Consider the following 19,271-nt stretch of genomic DNA (forward strand, 5'->3'; position numbering starts at 1 on the left):
TCTGAAATACAGGAAATGCTCAGTAATACTATGTTGGTTATTATCTGACTTAAAATCCTACCACAGTAGCGATATATATTTTATATATCGGAGCAGATGTATGTATGTGAAGGGGTTAAATTATTATTTTAAATCTTGGAGATTCAGAGCTGAAAGGAAATACAGAGATGGCTCCAAAATTACAGAAATAAGCTCAACTCACTTATTTCCGTACAATGAAGAAATGGGAGGTTCAGAGAACTGCAACAATAGTGATAATTTATTGAGGGTCTTCTGTATGTCAAACACACTAATATACATCATTTCTTTCAAACTCCACAATAACCTTGTAAGTGACATAGACACTACTGTTGCCATTTTAGAGAAGACAAAATGTCAGAGGTTAAGAAATGTGTTTAAAGTGGAGACAGCTAGCAACTGACAGAGGGGGATGCAAACTGAGAGCCATCTGATTCCTATGCCCATGGGCTCTGCAATACATCACACACTGTTTTCCTTAGAGTCCTGAAGCCAGGGTTAGAATGCCAGAAACTTGATTCAAAGTGTGATTCAACTTTCCCATGTAGCCTCCTCTCCAAAATGAGACACGGCGGCCATAAAAGCCAGTAGGACACAATTTGCTCAAGACCAAACTGAAACAAGAGGCAGGCTAATCCAGGGGTCCCCAACCCCCGGGCCAGTACTGGTCCGTGGCCTGTTAGGAACCGGGCTGCACAGCAGGAGGTGAGCAGCCGGCCAGCGGACAAATCTTCATCTGTATTTACAGCCACTCCCCATTGCTCACATTACCGCCTGAGCTCCTCCTCCTGTCAGATCAGCAGCGGCATCAGATTCTCATAGGAGCTCGAACCCTACTGTGAACTGCGCATGCAAGGGATCTAGGTTGTGTGCTCCTTACAAGAATCCAATGCCTGATGATCTGAGGTGGAGCTGAGGCAGTGATGCCAGCACTCGGGAGCAGCTGCAAATACAGATTATCATTAGAAGAGAGGTTGGACTGTACAGAGACCATAATAAATCAATTGCTTGCAGACTCATATCAAAACCTTATCAGTGAGTGGCAGGTGAAAACAAGCTCAGGGCTCCCACTGATTCTGCATTATTTTAAGTTGTATAATTATTTCATTATATATTTACAATGTAATAATAATAGAAATAAAGTGCACAATAAATGTTATGAGCTTCAATCATCCTGAAACCATCCCACTACCCCCACCACCATTCTGTGGAAAAATTTTCTTCCATGAAACCGGTCCCTGGTGCCAAAAAGGTTGGGGACCGCTGGGCTAATCCATTACATCACTATGTAATATTATGCTACCCTGTCTCATAACTCATCAACAGCTGACATTATAAATACATGGGTCCTCATGCTGTCTATAAGGGATGATAATAAAAAACAGTAATCATATGCCAGAGTCCATAAGGGATGGGAGGGGAACTGAAAGTATACACACCATTCACCTCAACCCCAGTCATCACTGCTTTCAGTCAAGAAGGTGTAGAGCCAAGCAAAGCAAGCAGCAGAGTTGCTTTACAATGCATTTTCATGGATATAACCTTGAACTCTGCTACACCTGGTGGTCTTCTTGGCAGGATTTCTAAGACTTCTGACCTCTCTTTTTTGTACAATAATCTGAACAAGCCAGGAACGTTTTTATAGGCCTAAACAAAACAAAACAAAACAAGATGTTTCAAACTGGAGAGGCAAAGGCTGGCGGGGGGTTGGGGGGGAGTACATTCAAAGTCTCTGAAATCATGGCGTTATGAATCTAGCTACTGACAAACCTTGGCAAACTGTTTTATGGTATAGCTATTAAGGCTTCAAAGAAAGGAAAGACAAAGAGGTATCTGACATGCTAAGTTTTTAAGACTGTCACCCTAACAGATTATATTTTAAGAAAAGCTTTAAAGATTTTTAGATAAATCTTTAATTGACAGATTCATGGAGAGTTTCATGGAACATTAGTGTTTGGAAGTGATCAGGAAAGGTAATGACACACTTTTCTTGGTGCCACTGTCAGAAGCAGCTAGCAGTGCTCCAAGTTCATTAGATCCTCAACATGTTTGTTGACAATGGATGTGCTTGGAGCCACACTAATGCAGAAATTCATGTTTTCATAGGGTGAACACAGGCTTTTTCTTTTTCTGATTAAAGTCTTCATATTTCCACTTATAATGGAAAATTCAACTAAGTTGGTAATAAATGTGGTTCTATGTTTAAATGTGAATACTCTATATTAACTAAACAGAAATTTTATCACAGGTATAATTCTTTCCTCTTGATTACTGACTGTTCTGGCAAGAGCTCATGCCTACCTTTTAAATTCCTGAGGAACAGCCACCATACCCCATCACCCCCTTCCATCTCCTCCCCCTCCTGTGTCCAGCACCTCAGCTGTCCACCCCACTCCCCCATGCCCATTTCCTCCATTCCTTTTATTTGGTATCAAAACCACAATTTATTTCTCAGTTGTTTTAAAGTAGTTATTTTTTCTTTGACTTTCTTTTTGGTCCAATGCTATCTGTTTTATCTTTATCTTGTGCCCTGCCCATATTAGGGACAGAAGAATATAAAACTTTAAATTTCACCAATCCTTGGGAGACTTTTTCCTTGATTATTAAGGTAGCTTTTTCTTGGAGAACAGTTTTCCATGAGTTCAGTTGTTGAACTTAACAGACTTGCCTTGTAGGTTTCTTTGGCAACAAATTTTAAATATTGATTTATGAAGTTAGAAAATGCAAATTTTATAAAAGAATACAAAGAGTGAACAGGCAACTTTCTTAGTAGCAAACTAAATAGATAAAAATCAAGGACAATGTGAAACAAATAATATACAAACTTTTATTCAAAGTTAATTCAAGAAAGACATATTTTGGTCATTTTTAAAGTAAGATTAATTGAAGATCTCAGAAAAATTGTATCTGATCAACACACATGGCTACTCACAGAAAGTTCTCTCTTCTGTTAATAGCAGCTAAATTTATACACACAGAAAAAATTCTTAAGACCATGCAAATTCAGTTGAATTCCATACATTCATTATATTCATCAAAAACCTGCAGTAATGTTCATGCCAAACTGTTAAGAAAAAAATTTGAAATATACACCAAAACATGACCAAGATTAAACCAAAGAAAATAATAAATAAGCATAATTTATATTTTATTTTAAAAAGTTTGGCATCACACATGTATTCAAGTGTGTTACACCAGTTCATTCCTCAGAAGTGGCATTTTAAAGTGTTAAGCATTGTTAAATATCAAAAAATACAACTCTGTTTTACAATGTAGTACTGGCATAATTCAAAGTACTGTGCCAATTATAAATAGTATAATCAAGTTTCAAACATCTTTTCAAACATATTTAAAGGAAAGCATATAGACACACATTTATATGCACACAATTTATTATACTCATGTAATCAAACATATTTTATAAAAGCAAACAGTTTTATCCCTCAACTAGTTTGTATACTTACACAGAGTTGTATACCTGTTCAAAGATTTTCAGTTCCTGTGTATACAGATTTTCAGGAGAAGGAATAAAGATGAAACTTAATTTTACAAGAACACATATTACTTTATCCCCCTTCACAAAATAATCCAGTCATTCAAGATTGGTAACTAGTCTTTGTGAAAGCAACTATTGTCCAAAGACTACAGAATAATACTGCAGTACAAGTTTCTTATTAAAATTCAGTCAGCTGCTGCTCACTGCAGAAAAAGCTTACACGGTTCATCTACCAAAAATAATCTTCAATATCTGAGGCCTATAAAGGCAGATGATCTTATCTTCTGCGGAGACTTAAAGTGCAGCTACAAGTGGAGAAGTGCTAGACTCTCAGTCACTTCAGAAGTACTTGTTGAAGTCTGCTTCTTCTCATGTGTAAATGCGCTGAAAATGTCCTTCAGGCTCATAATGGTTTATCAATAACTGTGACCCCTGAACAAAGAAACGAAGAAATAAAACAGAAGTCACAGGAAGCATTCTGTATCTCTGAGAAAATACTGAAGTTTTTATATTATTACTTAAGAGGGACTGAACATATCATGATGTTTCAAAATCTCTTTCTTAGAAACTTTAGTATTACTATCATTTTAATCTAAATGACAATGAAATCTTTGTTTAAAAATGAGGGACCAAAACTGCATAAGACTATTTAATCCAGAGCTCATCTTTTGCTCTTCACAGTTACAATTAAGGGAAAATAATTTTACTCAAGAAATACTAAGATCCACTTAATACTCAAAGGGGCACAAACAGACTTTTAAGAGTGATGAATATTTTCATTACCTTGATTGTGGTGGTTTTGTGGTTATATACATATGTCAAAACTAATAAAACTGTACACTTTAAATATATGCTATTTATTCTATGTCAGATATATCTCAATAAAGCCGTTTTAAAAAATTTCACGTAATTTTGAGGAATGCTATCCTGGGATCCTACTCTATATATCAATAGTTCTATTAGGTGTTGTTTTATATGACAAATAACAGTGATGGTTAATTAGTATAAATTTCTTTTTTCCCCACTATTAAATCTATATTAGAATGTTACTGAAACATTCTAATATTTAAAGCAATATAAATATCTATTATCAGAATAAACTATATGCAACATATACTTTTAAAGACTCATCATTATATTTATTAAAGAGTATTACCATTTGTCTTACGAAGAGAATGGACCAAACTGATATTTTATAATTCAATCAGTGCTGTGCTTAAGTAAGAAAATTACTCTGTAGCCTCACTGTAATAGTATCACATGGAGCCCTGCCAGGGCAGATGTTATAGGGCTCATATCTTTTGGATATCTGAGTAATTAAAGCCTTGCCACATTGTGAATTCCATGACACTGCATACAGATGTAGCCATATTAAATTTTATTATATGATTCCACACTGGAAAGATTTGTAATTTTGAATACAAATGACTACAGAATGACAAAAGGATACTAGTGCTTTATTTCAGAATATACATATCTGATATTAATTATTTTGAGAATAAGAAATAAGATATACTTTGAGAAAAGACTTCCTTCTTATATAGGAGAAAAACATTCTTAATGTAAAAATCATAATGATGTAATCCTTTCGTATTATAATAGAAGACTATAAGAAAACTGAACAATTATTACCTGCGTAACTTCTCCCTGTGCTCATACAAGATGACACAACTGTCCATTTATCAGTTGTTGGGTTATAATATTCTACTGATGCCAAGTTACAGGAACCATCATCCCCTCCAACTACGTATAACAGACCGTTAACTGCACAAACTCCTTTAAAAAAATTACACAGAGAGAAAACAATTATTTTAAAAATTTGGAAAAATATACGTATCCCTGCACGTGTCTGGTGAGGTGATCCAGAGACACGTACTTCCTGGAAAGAGGCAAGGAGAGAAGATGGGGGAACCCGAAAAGAATTCCTTTATATGTGAGAATCTAATACTAACTGTAAGCTCCTACTCATGTTACTTATGCAGTAGATGCTTTATATATGCATTATTTCATTTAACCTTCACAATAACCTTACTTTACAGGTTAGAAACTATTTTAATCCCCATTGTATTAAAAACAATAGAAAATTAAAAGTCAAAGAAGGTTAGTAACTCTCCCAAAGTCAGCTTCTAAGGAAATCCTAAGGAAAAAGGAAAAATAAATATATATATTAGTAGAAAGTAAAAATGATTCTGAATTTTAATTATTATACTGACTGGTCAACCATTTTATCTCTTTAAAAGGGAAAACAGTATTATTTATTTAATTATTATGAGAATAATATATTTTTTGTATTTTTGCAAAATTCAAAACATCTAGAAAAGTATAAAGAAAAAAAGTCCACCACTAATCCTATACCGCTTAGAATCCTGATCATCGAAATTCTGGCTCTTTTCTACACATATATACTCAGACACTCCTTTTTTTTAACCCCAAAGTAGCTCATACTACACATGCTACTTTTTACTCACTCCCACCAAACAATATATACCTTGGACATTACCCCAAGTTAATAAATACAGATCTACATAATTTGTAATGGCTGCATAGTATTCCATGTATGATAATACCATAATTTGTCTTTTACTGATGGATTTTAAATTATTTTCAGCTTTTTTGCTCTTATCAATAACGTTACAATGAACAAGGATCTCTCTTGCACATTTTGCATACTTGTGCAACAATTTTCTTAATATAAATGTTTACAAAGAAAACTGCTGAGTGAAAAGATAAACACCTTTTAAAAGCTCTTTATTTCAATTTATTTTTTAAAAGTATATTTAATAATTTTAAACACGATTCAGAGCTTTTATGAACTGGTACTACAGGGCATCAAAACATCCAGAAGGGTGCTGCCCACACACTGGTCTCTTTACAGACAGTTTTGCTAACACAATTAATAGGTGCTTGTAGATTTTTAACGTAACAAAATAATAAGCCCAAATCTCTACACAGCATTTAAAAGCAATAGCATCTTCTGTGCAAATGGAGTGGATCTCCTTTACTCAAACTCTGTCGTGCTACTATGCTAGTCTCTCGACAGGAAGCAAACTCATATCATTTTAAAGTAGTTCAAATACCTGAAATGCAAGAGCAGGATGACAATAGCTCTACATACACAAAGTATCTCCTTATTCTTATGGCTAGAAGAAATGAGCTAATTTTGATTTGAAAACAATAAAACAAGGGTAGAGAAAAAATAAGATTAGAATAATCTTTAGGAAAATAATAACAAAAGTTCAAATTGCAAATAAATTTCCTAATCCAGGAAGCACATGCACATATGCTTTTCTAACTTCATATGTGCTGGGGCCCAGATTTGTGGGTCTTACTATTAATAGTTCTGGACTATCCATAGCTGAGAGAGTTTTAGAACTTCACCAAGTACCAGTTGTACCAGCTGGATGAGGTAAAAGGTCACGTAAATTAATTTTATATTTTGCTCTTTTGAGCAAGTTCTTGCAGTCCCATATACTTGTCTCCCTTAGTGATCACATTTAAATTAAAGAGAAATTAAGAAGAACATTTCTGGGGGGATGGAGGGTGCATCTTGCAACATCATCCAGTGGTATACAGTGAGTTTGAGAATCATCAGGAACTTATTTTGGATTATAGGAACAGGCATGAAGATAATGGCATTTTTAAGAAAATGAGAATTTCCCAAAAAGACTACCCAGGAACCCTGAATCTATTTTCCATTTCTATTTCCCTTCTACAGATCTTCCTTTTAAGTAGGTAGTTCCCTACCTACTTAAGAGATCTTGAAGACCTCAGCTTTCTTAAAATTATTTTGTTGTTATTTTAGCTTTTCCATTTTCTAGAAACCCTGAACTGTATTAAATTGAGGTTGCCTTCTTCAGGCTTCCCCTCCAGATTCAGATAAACAACTGGCTTTTTTATCTGGTATAAATATTTACTCAACTAGACTAAATTCCCTGAGAACTGGGCTCCAGAATGTGATACAGGTAGACACTCAAAAATGTCTGTGGTAAGAATGAATGAATTCAAGTATCAAATAAAGAGGGTTCTTCCTCTAATTAAGTCTCTACATTCATCACCAAAAAGTAAACTTTGACAGAAATTATAAGTTAACAGAAGGATCACATCAACCTGTTATATCCAGACACTATGTTAGGCATTCACTATATAGGATTATTACAAAAGTTTCTGCAAGTTTCTGCCTTTAAAGAGCAAGTCTATTAGGGAACTCAGATCAGTAAAAGAACAATGGAAATACACAGTGATACTCTGAATATAATTCAGTATAAATTTCATAATCATAAACTAGATAGATACCTGCATTTCTTCTACACATGTTCATATCTGCAACCTGTCTCCATGTGTTGGTGGCGGGATCATACACTTCAACACTTTTTCGTACTAAAGGGCCATCATGACCCCCGACAGCATACAATAAGTTGTTTAGCACACCAACACCTGTAAAACACAAAGAACTAAACAATAGTAGAGTAAAAGGGACAAGAAATTTATAGTATATTAGGGTTTCTTCAAATGACTTGTAAATAAAACTTTTGAAATGATTATTCATATTAAAAAGTCAGGGGGCTTCCCTGGTGGCGCAGTGGTTAAGAATCCGCCTGCCAATGCAGGGGACACGGGTTCGAGCCCTGGTCTGGGAAGATCCCACATGCCGTGGAGCAGCTGGGCCCGTGAGCCACAATTACTGAGCCTGCGCGTCTGGAGCCTGTGCTCCGCGACAAGAGAGGCCGCGATAGTGAGAGGCCCGCGCACCGCGATGAAGAGTGGTCCCCACTTGCCACAATTGGAGAAAGCCCTCGCACAGAAACGAAGACCCAAGACAGCCATAAATAAATAAATAAATAAAATTAAAAAAAAAAAAAGTCAATATTAAAGCATACAGCCTAAGAAATAGAAACAAATAGAATTACAAATGAGAATCTCAGTAAGAACTATTGTTCTAAAAAAGTATGTCAAATACAATAAAAATAATATGGAGGTGAAACACAGAGAGGGAAGTCCTTTACACAATTCTTTTGAAAACAACTTTCATGATAAAAGCAAACCAATATTAGAGCATAAAATCTGTAAGAAATGGATATGGAGTTGATTATTAAGCAAGTTCTCCAATAAGCACTAAAAACAAAAACCTAAAAGTAATGCCAAACAATATAATTAAATGAAACAGAAGCCTTTAATATAGCACTTTAGAAATTTTACAAAGTGAAATTTAAGTGCAGCTACCTACCAACTCTACCTGCATAATGCAAAAGACATTTTAACAGTGGCACTAAAATCAGTATATATTTTCTGATAATATAAAGAGATGCCACCATTTCACTTGTTTAATTCTTTTCCATCATTTCCATGCTTCAGTTACTAAATGAGGTTCCTATTCACCTGCTCCGCTCCGTCTGGTGCTCATTTCTGCTATATAGGTCCACTCATTTGCTGTGGCGCTGTAGCATTCTACTGTGCTGAGACACTGACGTGAAGCTCCGTCATAACCCCCGACAGCATAAAGCAGACCTAAACATGGAATCACAGAGAAAGCCAAATTCATAAAAAGCTATTTTTTCAAGTCAGGAAATAATATATTTTCCTCCTTGGTAGCACAGTTTACCTTTAAAGTATTAGGAACTATTTAAAATCTTGCCTAATGGTGATAGGTGGACTTACCAAATCATATTATGAAGATCTGTAGAATATATATGATATTAATTTAACACTTTCATCAATAATCTGACTGACAGAACAAGAGAGTACACTCAGTATACCTTTGGATAAACACTATTTGGTAAGTGAACATCCTGGAAAACCAAATTAAATATCAAAGTTATCTTAGTAAATTGAAAAAAAAAGTTGAATCAAGAGTCAGTACCAGTATACAATGGAATATTATTTGGCAATAAAAACAAATGAAGTACTGGTAAAATGCTACAGCATGAACAAACCTTGAACATTATGCCAAGTCAAAGAAGCCAGTCACAAAGGACCACATACTGTATGATTTCATTAATATGACATGTCTGTAAGTGGAAAATTTATAAAGAGACAGAAAAGTAGATAGTGTTTGCTGAGGGCTGGGAGGATGGGGATGATAGCCAAGGGGAGTAGGACCGCTTTGGGGGGTAATAAAAATGTTCTAAAATGAATTGTTATGACAGATGAACACTGGATTGTATACTTTAAATGCGTGAATTGTGTGGTATGTGAATTCTATCTCAGTAAAGCTGGTAAAAGAAAAGTTGGTGCAGAGGATTATACCCACCATGGGGAGGGGGGTGGGAACCCACAAATTTGCTCAACCAAGTAAAAAAAAAAATCATACTAATTAAACTCTTTTGGGGGACAAAGTAGGATATAAATAAATAACTGTGGCAACCCATCCCTTAAATGTTGAACAGCCCTTCTCCAGATGTAAAATTTCATATTCATGCCATCTGGTTTGTTCCCCAGATGACTGTATTAAAGTCAGTTAATAATATTACACAGGTTACACAGAGAGAGGGAGGGGGACCAGAGGGCGGGTGTGCCTTATTTTAAAAAGGGATAACTAGCGTTTTCCAATAGCCACTATTTCCCTTTTAAATGGCCCTTTGGTTGCCCATTTAGAAAACCAGAGTCTGGGTTACGGGAAGAACCACTCACAACCGCCGGGAAGCCGACCCACCTCCAACTACGGCGACACCCACACTGCTCCTCCTCGTGTTCATGGGGGCCACGTGGAACCACTCGTTAGACTTGATGTTGTAAGCCTCCACCGAGGACAGCCCTGTAATAAACAAAGCACAACGCACTGCACCTCAGGTTCCTTATATGTATTAAAGTGGGCCAAAATCCAATTATGTGAGGAAGAGGAATTATGTGGGCCAAAATCCAATTATGTGACGAAGAGGAATAGCGAGCTCCTACGCAAGCTACTGACATTTACTGGCTTTTTAAACTTGGGAAGATGACTGACACTGAAGCATGAGAAAGAAAATTTACATACTGAGCACTCTTAACATCATTTAAAGGAATTCTGGATGGAAATTTTAAACTTATCTTCACAATACCTGTTAAAACATTCAAATGCCTCCTAATTTTGCTAGGCCTTGTTCCATAAATGTGATCGCTATGTTAATTCTAACAGCAATGTAGGAAAGATAAAAGAAAATTGCCTGTACTCCCGTCAAAGCCTCCCACGGCATATAAAAGTCCGTTCAACACAGCAGCCCCCAGGGTGCTTCTCCGGTCTCGCATGTTAGCAACACTGGTCCACTGATCTTTCACGGGGTCATAGGAATCCACAGTGCGGACCCTTAAGGAGCCATTAAAGCCACCGACAGCGAAAACGAGTCCAGCCATGTAGACCATCCCTGAAAAAGAAATATAGCAGTTAATGATGCACGTGCAACCCAACTGCTACCACCATCTAAAGACTGCATTCCAAACAGTCTACAGCTGTTGTCAGAACAGAAGTCCCCCTTAGGAGAAGCCTGGTTGAATAGGTCCTAAGAAACGCTTTTCATTAGCGAGAATATAGAATGAATAGACTGTGCTCCTTACTACTACGGAAAAATGCAATGGCATGGGCTGAGGTACTATTTTGGCTCTTGGCTTCTTCAAAGACTTACTTACAGACGTAAACAATGAGCCAATATTTTCCAACTACTTGAACCTGTACACATCTCCCATGGCTTTCAATTTTGGACCTTCTACTCAAAAATACCAGACCAAGTGCTCTTCAAAAGAATCAAGGGCATGAAAGATAAGGAAAGACTACGGAACTGTCACAGATCAGAAGAGACTAAGAAAACATGACAACTAAATGCAATATAACAAGGGAGGATCAAGATGGCAGAGTAGGAGGACATGGAGCTCACCTCACCCACAAACGCATCAAACATACATCTACATGTGGAACAATTCTCACAGAAAACCAACTGGAAACTGGCAGAAGATCTCTTTTACAACCAAAGCTGCAAGAAAGATCTCCACGTAACCCGGCAGGATGGGGGGAAAAAGGCATTCAGAACAGGACTGGCACCCCTGGGAGGGATCTGTGAAGGAGGGAAGGTCCACGCAGGCAGGACCTCGCCCTGGGGAGCCCCTCTGCCTGCTACGAAGTCTGCCAGGACAGACAGAGGGACTGGAGGTGTTACAGACCCGGGTTCTTGGACTCTTTAAGCAACAGAAATTGATAAGAGGCCAGATGAGGAATTCAGGCAAGGCTTTATTGGGACTTGTGCTTAGCACGAGGGAGCAAAAACAAGTAACAGGTTCCCTTTCTTGCTCCCTGAGGAGAGGGAAGCTGTTTCCTTAAATGGGGTGAGGGTGGGGGCACATTGGTGGCTTGGGCTGGAGGCGTGGCTTAGGTGGTCTGCCCACCCCTTGATGGTGGTGTGTGCAGGGATCATGCCCAGTATCCTGCTTTTGCTCCTAGCACTTCAGAAGTGGCAGTTGGGTTTTGGCCTTATTATTCATAATTACCCTGACTACGCAGGTGCACAGTTATTTTTAGTCCCTTAGAGTTTCTTTGTATTGTGTTGCTCAAGGAGGTGTTTGTCCAGGTGCAAGCACTGCAGTAAAGGGTCCCAAGTCCCAGGTCCCAGCCTGTCTCAGAGGGGCCTGGTCTCTGCTCTCAAGGAGTGTGTGGGTGCTGGTTTACGAGCAATCAGAGCAGAGCTGATAGCTGCAACCTCGCCATGCTTCCCAGTCTGAAATGCATGATGGGCAGGGGTGCTAGTATGCACAGCGGCTAGATGCTGAGTCTTGGGCAGACAGGCCCGGGAAGAGGACTCTGTCTACTTGCATGGAGACAGCTTGGAGGGCCTGGGGTATGGCCTTATCAAACCTCAGAGGCCACTGTCAGCATTCACACCACGGGGGAGGGTCCAGATCCAGTGGACATTGTTGGTGCACACACTGGGTCACACCACAGAAATGCATGTCTTGGGTGGACAGCCCCTTGGGAGGAATATACAGGGGTTCCTTTTCTGGCTGGAGCACTCTAGTTCTGCCCAGACCACACTGAAGCTTGGAGCCAGATCTAGTGCAGACAGGTCCTGGGAGAGGCCTGCCACAGAGGCAGCCCAGGTCCCAGGTGGCAGCACAACCACCTTGACTCTGCAGCCACAGTACCCCAGCCCCCAGCACCAGCCCACTCCACACCACACACCATAGCCTAGCACTAGATCTGGGACGAACACAGTGGAGAAAGGGACACGACCTTGGGCTGCTTCTGGGCAGAACTGCAGATGACTGCAGAGGCGGTGCATCGGTTCACTGTGACCACATGGGCCTCACTTGCTTCAGCACTCACCTCCTTTGCAACAGAGCAAGGGCAACGGAGCCATATCAAATCTGAGACTCAGGGTTTCTACTCAAACAACTGGGGAGCAGACCTTGCCCCTGACAAGGCTGTGACATCCACAGAGAAAAGAGGAGGCTGTGCCCAATATCCAGGGCAGGCTCTAGACACCACAACTCCAATCACACCCCCTTATCAAGAGGATAATGGCCAGCACACTCTGAGGAAAGATATGGTTGGCATACAGCCCTTGCACCAAAAATATTGGACTTACACAGTCTACACAGGGATGCTCCCACATAAAAACAGCCCTTTAAGACCACAATAGACAACTGTTTCTCCTAAATTCATAGAGACAGACAAAGTCAAGTAAAATAAAAAAGCAGAGAACTACTCCCAATTAAAAGAACAAGAGAAATCCCCTGAAAGAACAAATAATGAAACAGACCTCTCCAATCTACCAGACTCCTAGTTCAAAAAGGAGGTAATAAAGATGCTGAAGGAATTAAAGATTATCGATAGAAATGCAGACCACTATAACAAGGAACTAGAAACTATGAAATGAACCAGTCAAAACTAGACAACTCAATTGCAGAGATAAAAACAAATCCAGAGGCAATGAACTGTAGACTAAATAATGCAGAAGAACGAATAAGTGATCTGGAAGATAGAATGATGGAAATCACCCAATCAGAGCAGCAGACAGAAAGACAAATGAAAAAAAAAACAAACAAAAAAACCCCAAAGTAACATACAAGATCTATGGGATAATATAAAGCATACCTACGCAAAATAGGGGGGTTGCAGAAAGAGAAAAAGGGCTCAAAAATGTATTTGAAGAAATTATGGCTGAAAACTTCCCAAACTTAAGAAGGAAACAGATATCCAGGTAGAGGAGGCACAGAGGGTCCCAAACAAGATGAACCCAATCACACCCACACCAACACATTTCATAATTAAAATGGCAAAAGAGATACTGTAAAAAACTAGAAATCAACCACAAAAAGAAAAACGGGAAAAAACCAAACACATGGAGACTAAACAACATGCTACTAAAAAACCAATGGTCACTGATGCAATCAAATAAGAAATCAGAAAATGCTTTGAGACAAATGACAATGAAAAACACAACCTTACAAAATCTATGGGATGCAGCAAAAGCAGTTCTAAGAGAGAAGTTCACACCCACACAGGCCTTCCTCAAGAAAAAAACTCAAATAAAAAACCTAACCTATCACCTAAAAGAATCAGAACAAGAAGAACAAACAAAACCAAGGTCAGCAGAAGGAAAAATAATAAGGATAAAAGAGGAAATGAAGATCAAAAAAACAACAGGAAAGATCAATAAAACCAAGAGCTGGTTTTTAGAAAAGATAAACAAAATTGACAAACCTCTAGCTAGGCTCACCAAGAAGAAAAGAGAGTGGATCCAAATAAAATAAGAAATGAAAGAGGAGAAATAACAACCACAGAAATACAAAAAAATCATAAGAGAATACTGTGAACAGTTATATAATGACAAATTGGACCTCCTAGAAGAAATGGAAAAGTTTCGAGAAACATATAACTGGCCAAAACTGAGTCAAGAAGGAACAGATAATTTGAACAGACTGATTATTAGAAGTGAAATAGAATCTGTAATGAAAACAACTCCCTGCGAACAAAAGGCCAGGACCATACAGCTTACCTATCCTTCTCAAACTATTCCAAAAAATTACAGAGTAAGGAACACTTCTAAAGTCATGGTATGAGGGCACCATCACCCTGATACCAAAACCAAACAAAGACACTACAAAAAAAGAAAATTACAGGCCAATATCTCTGAAGAATACAGATGCAAAATTCCTCAACAAAATATTAGCAAACCAAATCCAACAATACAGAGAAAGGATCATATCTCATGATCAAGCTGGATTCATTCCAGGGTAAAAAGGATGGTTCAACATATGCAAATCAATCAATATGATACACCACCTTAACAAAAGGAAAGAAAAAAACCACAGGATCATATCAATAGACACAGAATAAGCATTTGATAAAATTCAACATCCACTCATGACAAAAACTCTCACCAAAGTGGGTATAAAGGGAACATATCTCAACATAATAAAAGCCATTTATGACAAAGCCACAGCCAACATAACACTCAACGGTGAAAAGCTGAAAAACTTCCTGCTAAATTCAGGAACAGGACAAGGATGTCCACTATTACCACTTCTATTCAATATTGTATTGGAAGTCCTAGCCACAGAAATCAGACAAGAAAAAGAAATAAAATGTATCCAAATTGGAAGTGAAGAGGTAAAACTGTCACTATTTGCAGATGACGTGACACGCTATATAGAGAACCCTAAAGACTCCACACGAAAAGTATTAGAACAAATAAATTCAGCAAGGTGGCAGGATACAAGACTAATATACAGAAATCTGTTGCATTCCTTTACACAACAACAAAGTATCAGAAAGAGAAAGAAAAAAAAAAAATCCCATTTAAAATCCCAACAACCTAAGAATAAACTTAACCAAGGAGATGAAAGACCTATACACTGAAAACTATAAAACAATGATAAAGGAAGCTGAAGATAATTCAAAGAACTGGAAAGAAATCTCATGCTCTTGGAAAAATTAATATTGTTAAAATGACAATATGATTTACAGATTAAATGCAATCCTTATCAGAATATCCATGATATTTTTCAAAGAACTAGAACAAATAATACTAAAACTTATATGGAACCACGAAAGACCCAGAAATGCCAAAGAAATCCTGAGGAAAAAGAACAAAGCTGGAGGCATAACTCTTCCAGACTTAGACACTACTACAAAGCTACAGTAATCAAAACAGCATGGTATTGGCACAAAAACAGACATATAGATCAATGGAAGTGAACAGAGAGCCCAGAAATAAACCCACACACCTATGGTCAATTAATCCACGACAAAGGAGACAAAACTGTGTAATGGAGAAAAGACAGTCTCTTCAACAAGTAGTGTTGGGAAAGCTTGACAGCTGCATGTAAATCAATGAAATTAGAACACTCCCTCACACCATATACAAAAGTAAACATAAAATGGTTTAAAGACTTAAATGTAAGACATGATACCATAAAACTCCTAGGAGAGAACATAGGTGAAACATTCTTGGAAATAAATCATAGCATTATTTTCTTAGAGAAGTTTCCCAAGGCAAAAGAAATAAAGGCAAAAATAAACAATAGGACCTAATCAAACTTAAAAGCTTTTGCACAGCAAAGGAAACCATCAACAAAATAAAAGACAACCTACGGAATGGAGAAAATATTTGCAAACGATGCGACTGACAAGGGGCTAATAACCCAGATATACAAATAGCTCATACTATTCAAAAAAAACCCCCACAACCCAATCAGGAAATAGGCCGAAACCTAAATAGACATTTCTCCAAAGAAGATATATAGATGGCCAACAGGCACATGAAAAAGATGCTCAACATCTCTAATTATTAAAGAAATGCAAATCAAAACCACAATGAGGTCTCACCTCACAGTGGTCAGAATGGCTATCATCAAAAAGTCTACAAATAATAAATGCTGGAGAGGATGTGAAGAAAAGGGAACCCTACTGTTGGTGGGAACGTGAATTGGTGCAGCCAGTATGGAAAATGGTATGGAGTTTCCTTAAAAAACTGAAAATATAACTACGATATGATCCAGCAATCCCACACTTGGGCATATATCTGGAGAAGATGAAAACTGTCATTTGTAAAGATACATGCACCTCAATGTTCAGAGTAGCACTATTTATTGGGTTGGCCAAAAAGTTCATTCGGGTTTTTCTGTAACCTTATGGTAAAACCTGAACGAACTTTTTGGTCAACCCAATACAATAGTCTAGACATGGAAACAACCCAAGTGCCCGTCAACAGATGATTGGTTTAAGAAGATGTGTTATATATACAATGGAATATTACTCAGCCATAACAAAGAATGAAATACTGCCATTTGCAGCAACATGGGTGGACCTAGAGAATATTATACTAAGTAAAGTCAGACAGACAAATACTACATGACATCACGTAAAATGTGGAATCTAAAAAAATGAAACAAACAAATCTACATACAAAAGAGACTCACAGACATAGGAAATAAACTTATGGTTACCAAAGGGATAAATTAGGAATATGGGATTAACGGATACAAACTACTACACATAAAATAGATAAGCAACAAGGATTTACTGTATAGCACAGAGAACTATATTCAATATTTTGTAATAACGTATAATGGAAAATAGTCTAAAATAAATATAAGTGAATCACTTTGCTGCATATCTGAAACTAACACAATATTGTAAATCAACTATACTTCAATTATAAATAAATGCATACATGCATTCAATGTGGGATCCTGAACTAGAATAAGAACATTAATAGAAAGAATGATAAGATACAGTAAGTCTGTAGTTTAGATACATGCACCTCAATGTTCAGAGTAGCACTATTTATTGGGTTAGCCAAAAAGTTCGTTCGGGTTTTTCTGTAACCTCATAGAAAAACCTGAACGAACTTTTTGGCCAACCCAATACAATAGCCAAGACATGGAAACAACCCAACTGCCCATCAACAGATGATTGGTTTAAGAAGATCTGTTACATATACAATGGAATATTACTCAGCCATAACAAAGAATGAAATACTGCCATTTGCAGCAACATGGGTGGACCTAGAGAATACCATACTAAGTAATAGTAATATGCCAATGCTAATTTCTTAGTTTTGATAACTGCATCACAGTTTTATAAGATATTAATATTAGGGAATTACACACACACAAATAATTTCTGAGTAAGGCTTTTCTACACGAGAAACAAATCTTTAAGTCCAAGGACAAAATTCTGATGTACAGGAATTCATAAAAAGTAAGGTTGTTAAATGGCAAAAATAACACAAAAATAATGCAAGTAAAGTCAGAAGATAAAAGACTAATACAAATAAACATTCACACCACAAATGACAAAAAGACTACTTCCCTTAAAGTATCAAATCAATAAAATAGTATAATAAAAAAATGGCAAGAATCATGAACTGACCATTCAGAAAGATGTTTAACTTTCCTCATAATAAAAGTGCAAAGTAGATAATGAGATAGCATTTTTCACCTACCAGATTGCAAAACTCAATTTAATTATAAGGTGTTCTAGGGTATGTAGGGAAATTTGTACCTTCATATTTTACTGTTAGTGGAAGTAATAATTGGTGTATCTTCCTTGCATACTCTTTTAATCATTAATTCTAGTTCTAGAGTTTTATCCCACTAAAATATATTAGGATACATACATAATAATGTATGTATAAGGAATTCATTGCAGTACTATTTATAACATAAGATTAAAAACAATTTTAATGTTCAATTAAAAGCTAGTAAAAATTATACTACATCCAGATCCCTGTCCAACATACTAGACAGCTCGAAAGGAATGAGTTAACTCTATGCTGTTATGTAACAGTTGCTAGGATATATTGTTAAAGGACTACCATGATAGAGATGTTCTGTTACACTTAGAACTCATTTGCTATGAGAGCTATGATTTATGGATCCAGGTTTGAGTCACAGGAAGAATCCTTAGAATTTGCAACTGCCTCTTCTGATCACAGTTTTGGATAAATAAAGTCTATTTCAACAAATGTTTGTAAAACAGATGCTTGGAAAAAGGAAACTGTGGCTTATTAGCTAAGTCAGGAATCTCTTAGAACTAAGGGTCCCAACCTAAAGAATTCTCAACACTTCAGCAAAGGTAACTGGGAAAATATCCAGCAAATTGCTAGCTACTCCACTTTATACTAAAGAATCAGAAAAATATGTAAATTGAAGACAGAGCAGCTATCCCCATCGATGTCTTATGAGTTGCACGGTGCTCCTCAATCACTCTGTAATCACATGGCTATTTTAATCAAAGCTTTTCCAATAAAGATTCTTCTAGTTAATAAAATAAGACCTGAGAGAGAAGCTCCCAATGACCCAGCAATAGGGAAATGACCGCAATGCATGATGCTTACCTGCCCTACATCTCCTGGAAGGCAATTCTGCTACTTGGTGCCATCGTTCTTCTTTGAAGTCATAGCATTCCACACTGCGGATAGCCTTTGGTGCTTGGCCCCCAACCACCACCATTAACTGCAAGGGCAGAAGTAGAGGCACTTGAACCAACAACTACTGCATATTCAGGGATTTAAAATGTCTTACAAAGACAATGACGTGGAGAATATTAGGATGAAGATGGTAGGGGGAGCTGGGGGAAAACAACCACCTCATCAACATTTAATAAACATCAACAAAGGGGACACATGTATGTTAGAACTACAGTTCTATTTTCTAGCACATTTAGTCAAAAATAAGGATATCAGAAACTAAGTTTCTGATCCTTCAAGCAAAAGCAGTATTTAAGCCAAAAACAGCAGGCAGTCAGCACTGGCAAGGCTGCAGTGTCATAGGGCTTGCTATAAACTAG

At 37.3% G+C, this 19,271-nt stretch overlaps 1 protein-coding gene across 1 annotated transcript in view; it reads right to left on the reverse strand.

Moving 5' to 3' along the window:
- Positions 1–2,825: 2,825 nt before the first annotated feature.
- The window catches only part of KLHL2 (kelch like family member 2), a 127,748-nt gene continuing 111,302 nt past the window's right edge, over positions 2,826–19,271 (reverse strand). Inside the window, exons 9-15 of the mRNA XM_068542663.1 lie at positions 18,820–18,937; positions 10,654–10,851; positions 10,164–10,265; positions 8,891–9,019; positions 7,808–7,948; positions 5,147–5,290; positions 2,826–3,946 (exon numbers count right to left, since the gene is read on the reverse strand). Coding sequence (XP_068398764.1) covers positions 3,918–3,946; positions 5,147–5,290; positions 7,808–7,948; positions 8,891–9,019; positions 10,164–10,265; positions 10,654–10,851; positions 18,820–18,937 — 861 coding nt within the window. The 3' untranslated portion in view covers positions 2,826–3,917. The remainder of the gene's footprint in view (positions 3,947–5,146; positions 5,291–7,807; positions 7,949–8,890; positions 9,020–10,163; positions 10,266–10,653; positions 10,852–18,819; positions 18,938–19,271) is intronic.

The sequence above is a fragment of the Eschrichtius robustus genome, chromosome 4 (genome assembly GCF_028021215.1).
Source record: "Eschrichtius robustus isolate mEscRob2 chromosome 4, mEscRob2.pri, whole genome shotgun sequence".
Lineage (NCBI taxonomy): Eukaryota > Metazoa > Chordata > Mammalia > Artiodactyla > Eschrichtiidae > Eschrichtius > Eschrichtius robustus.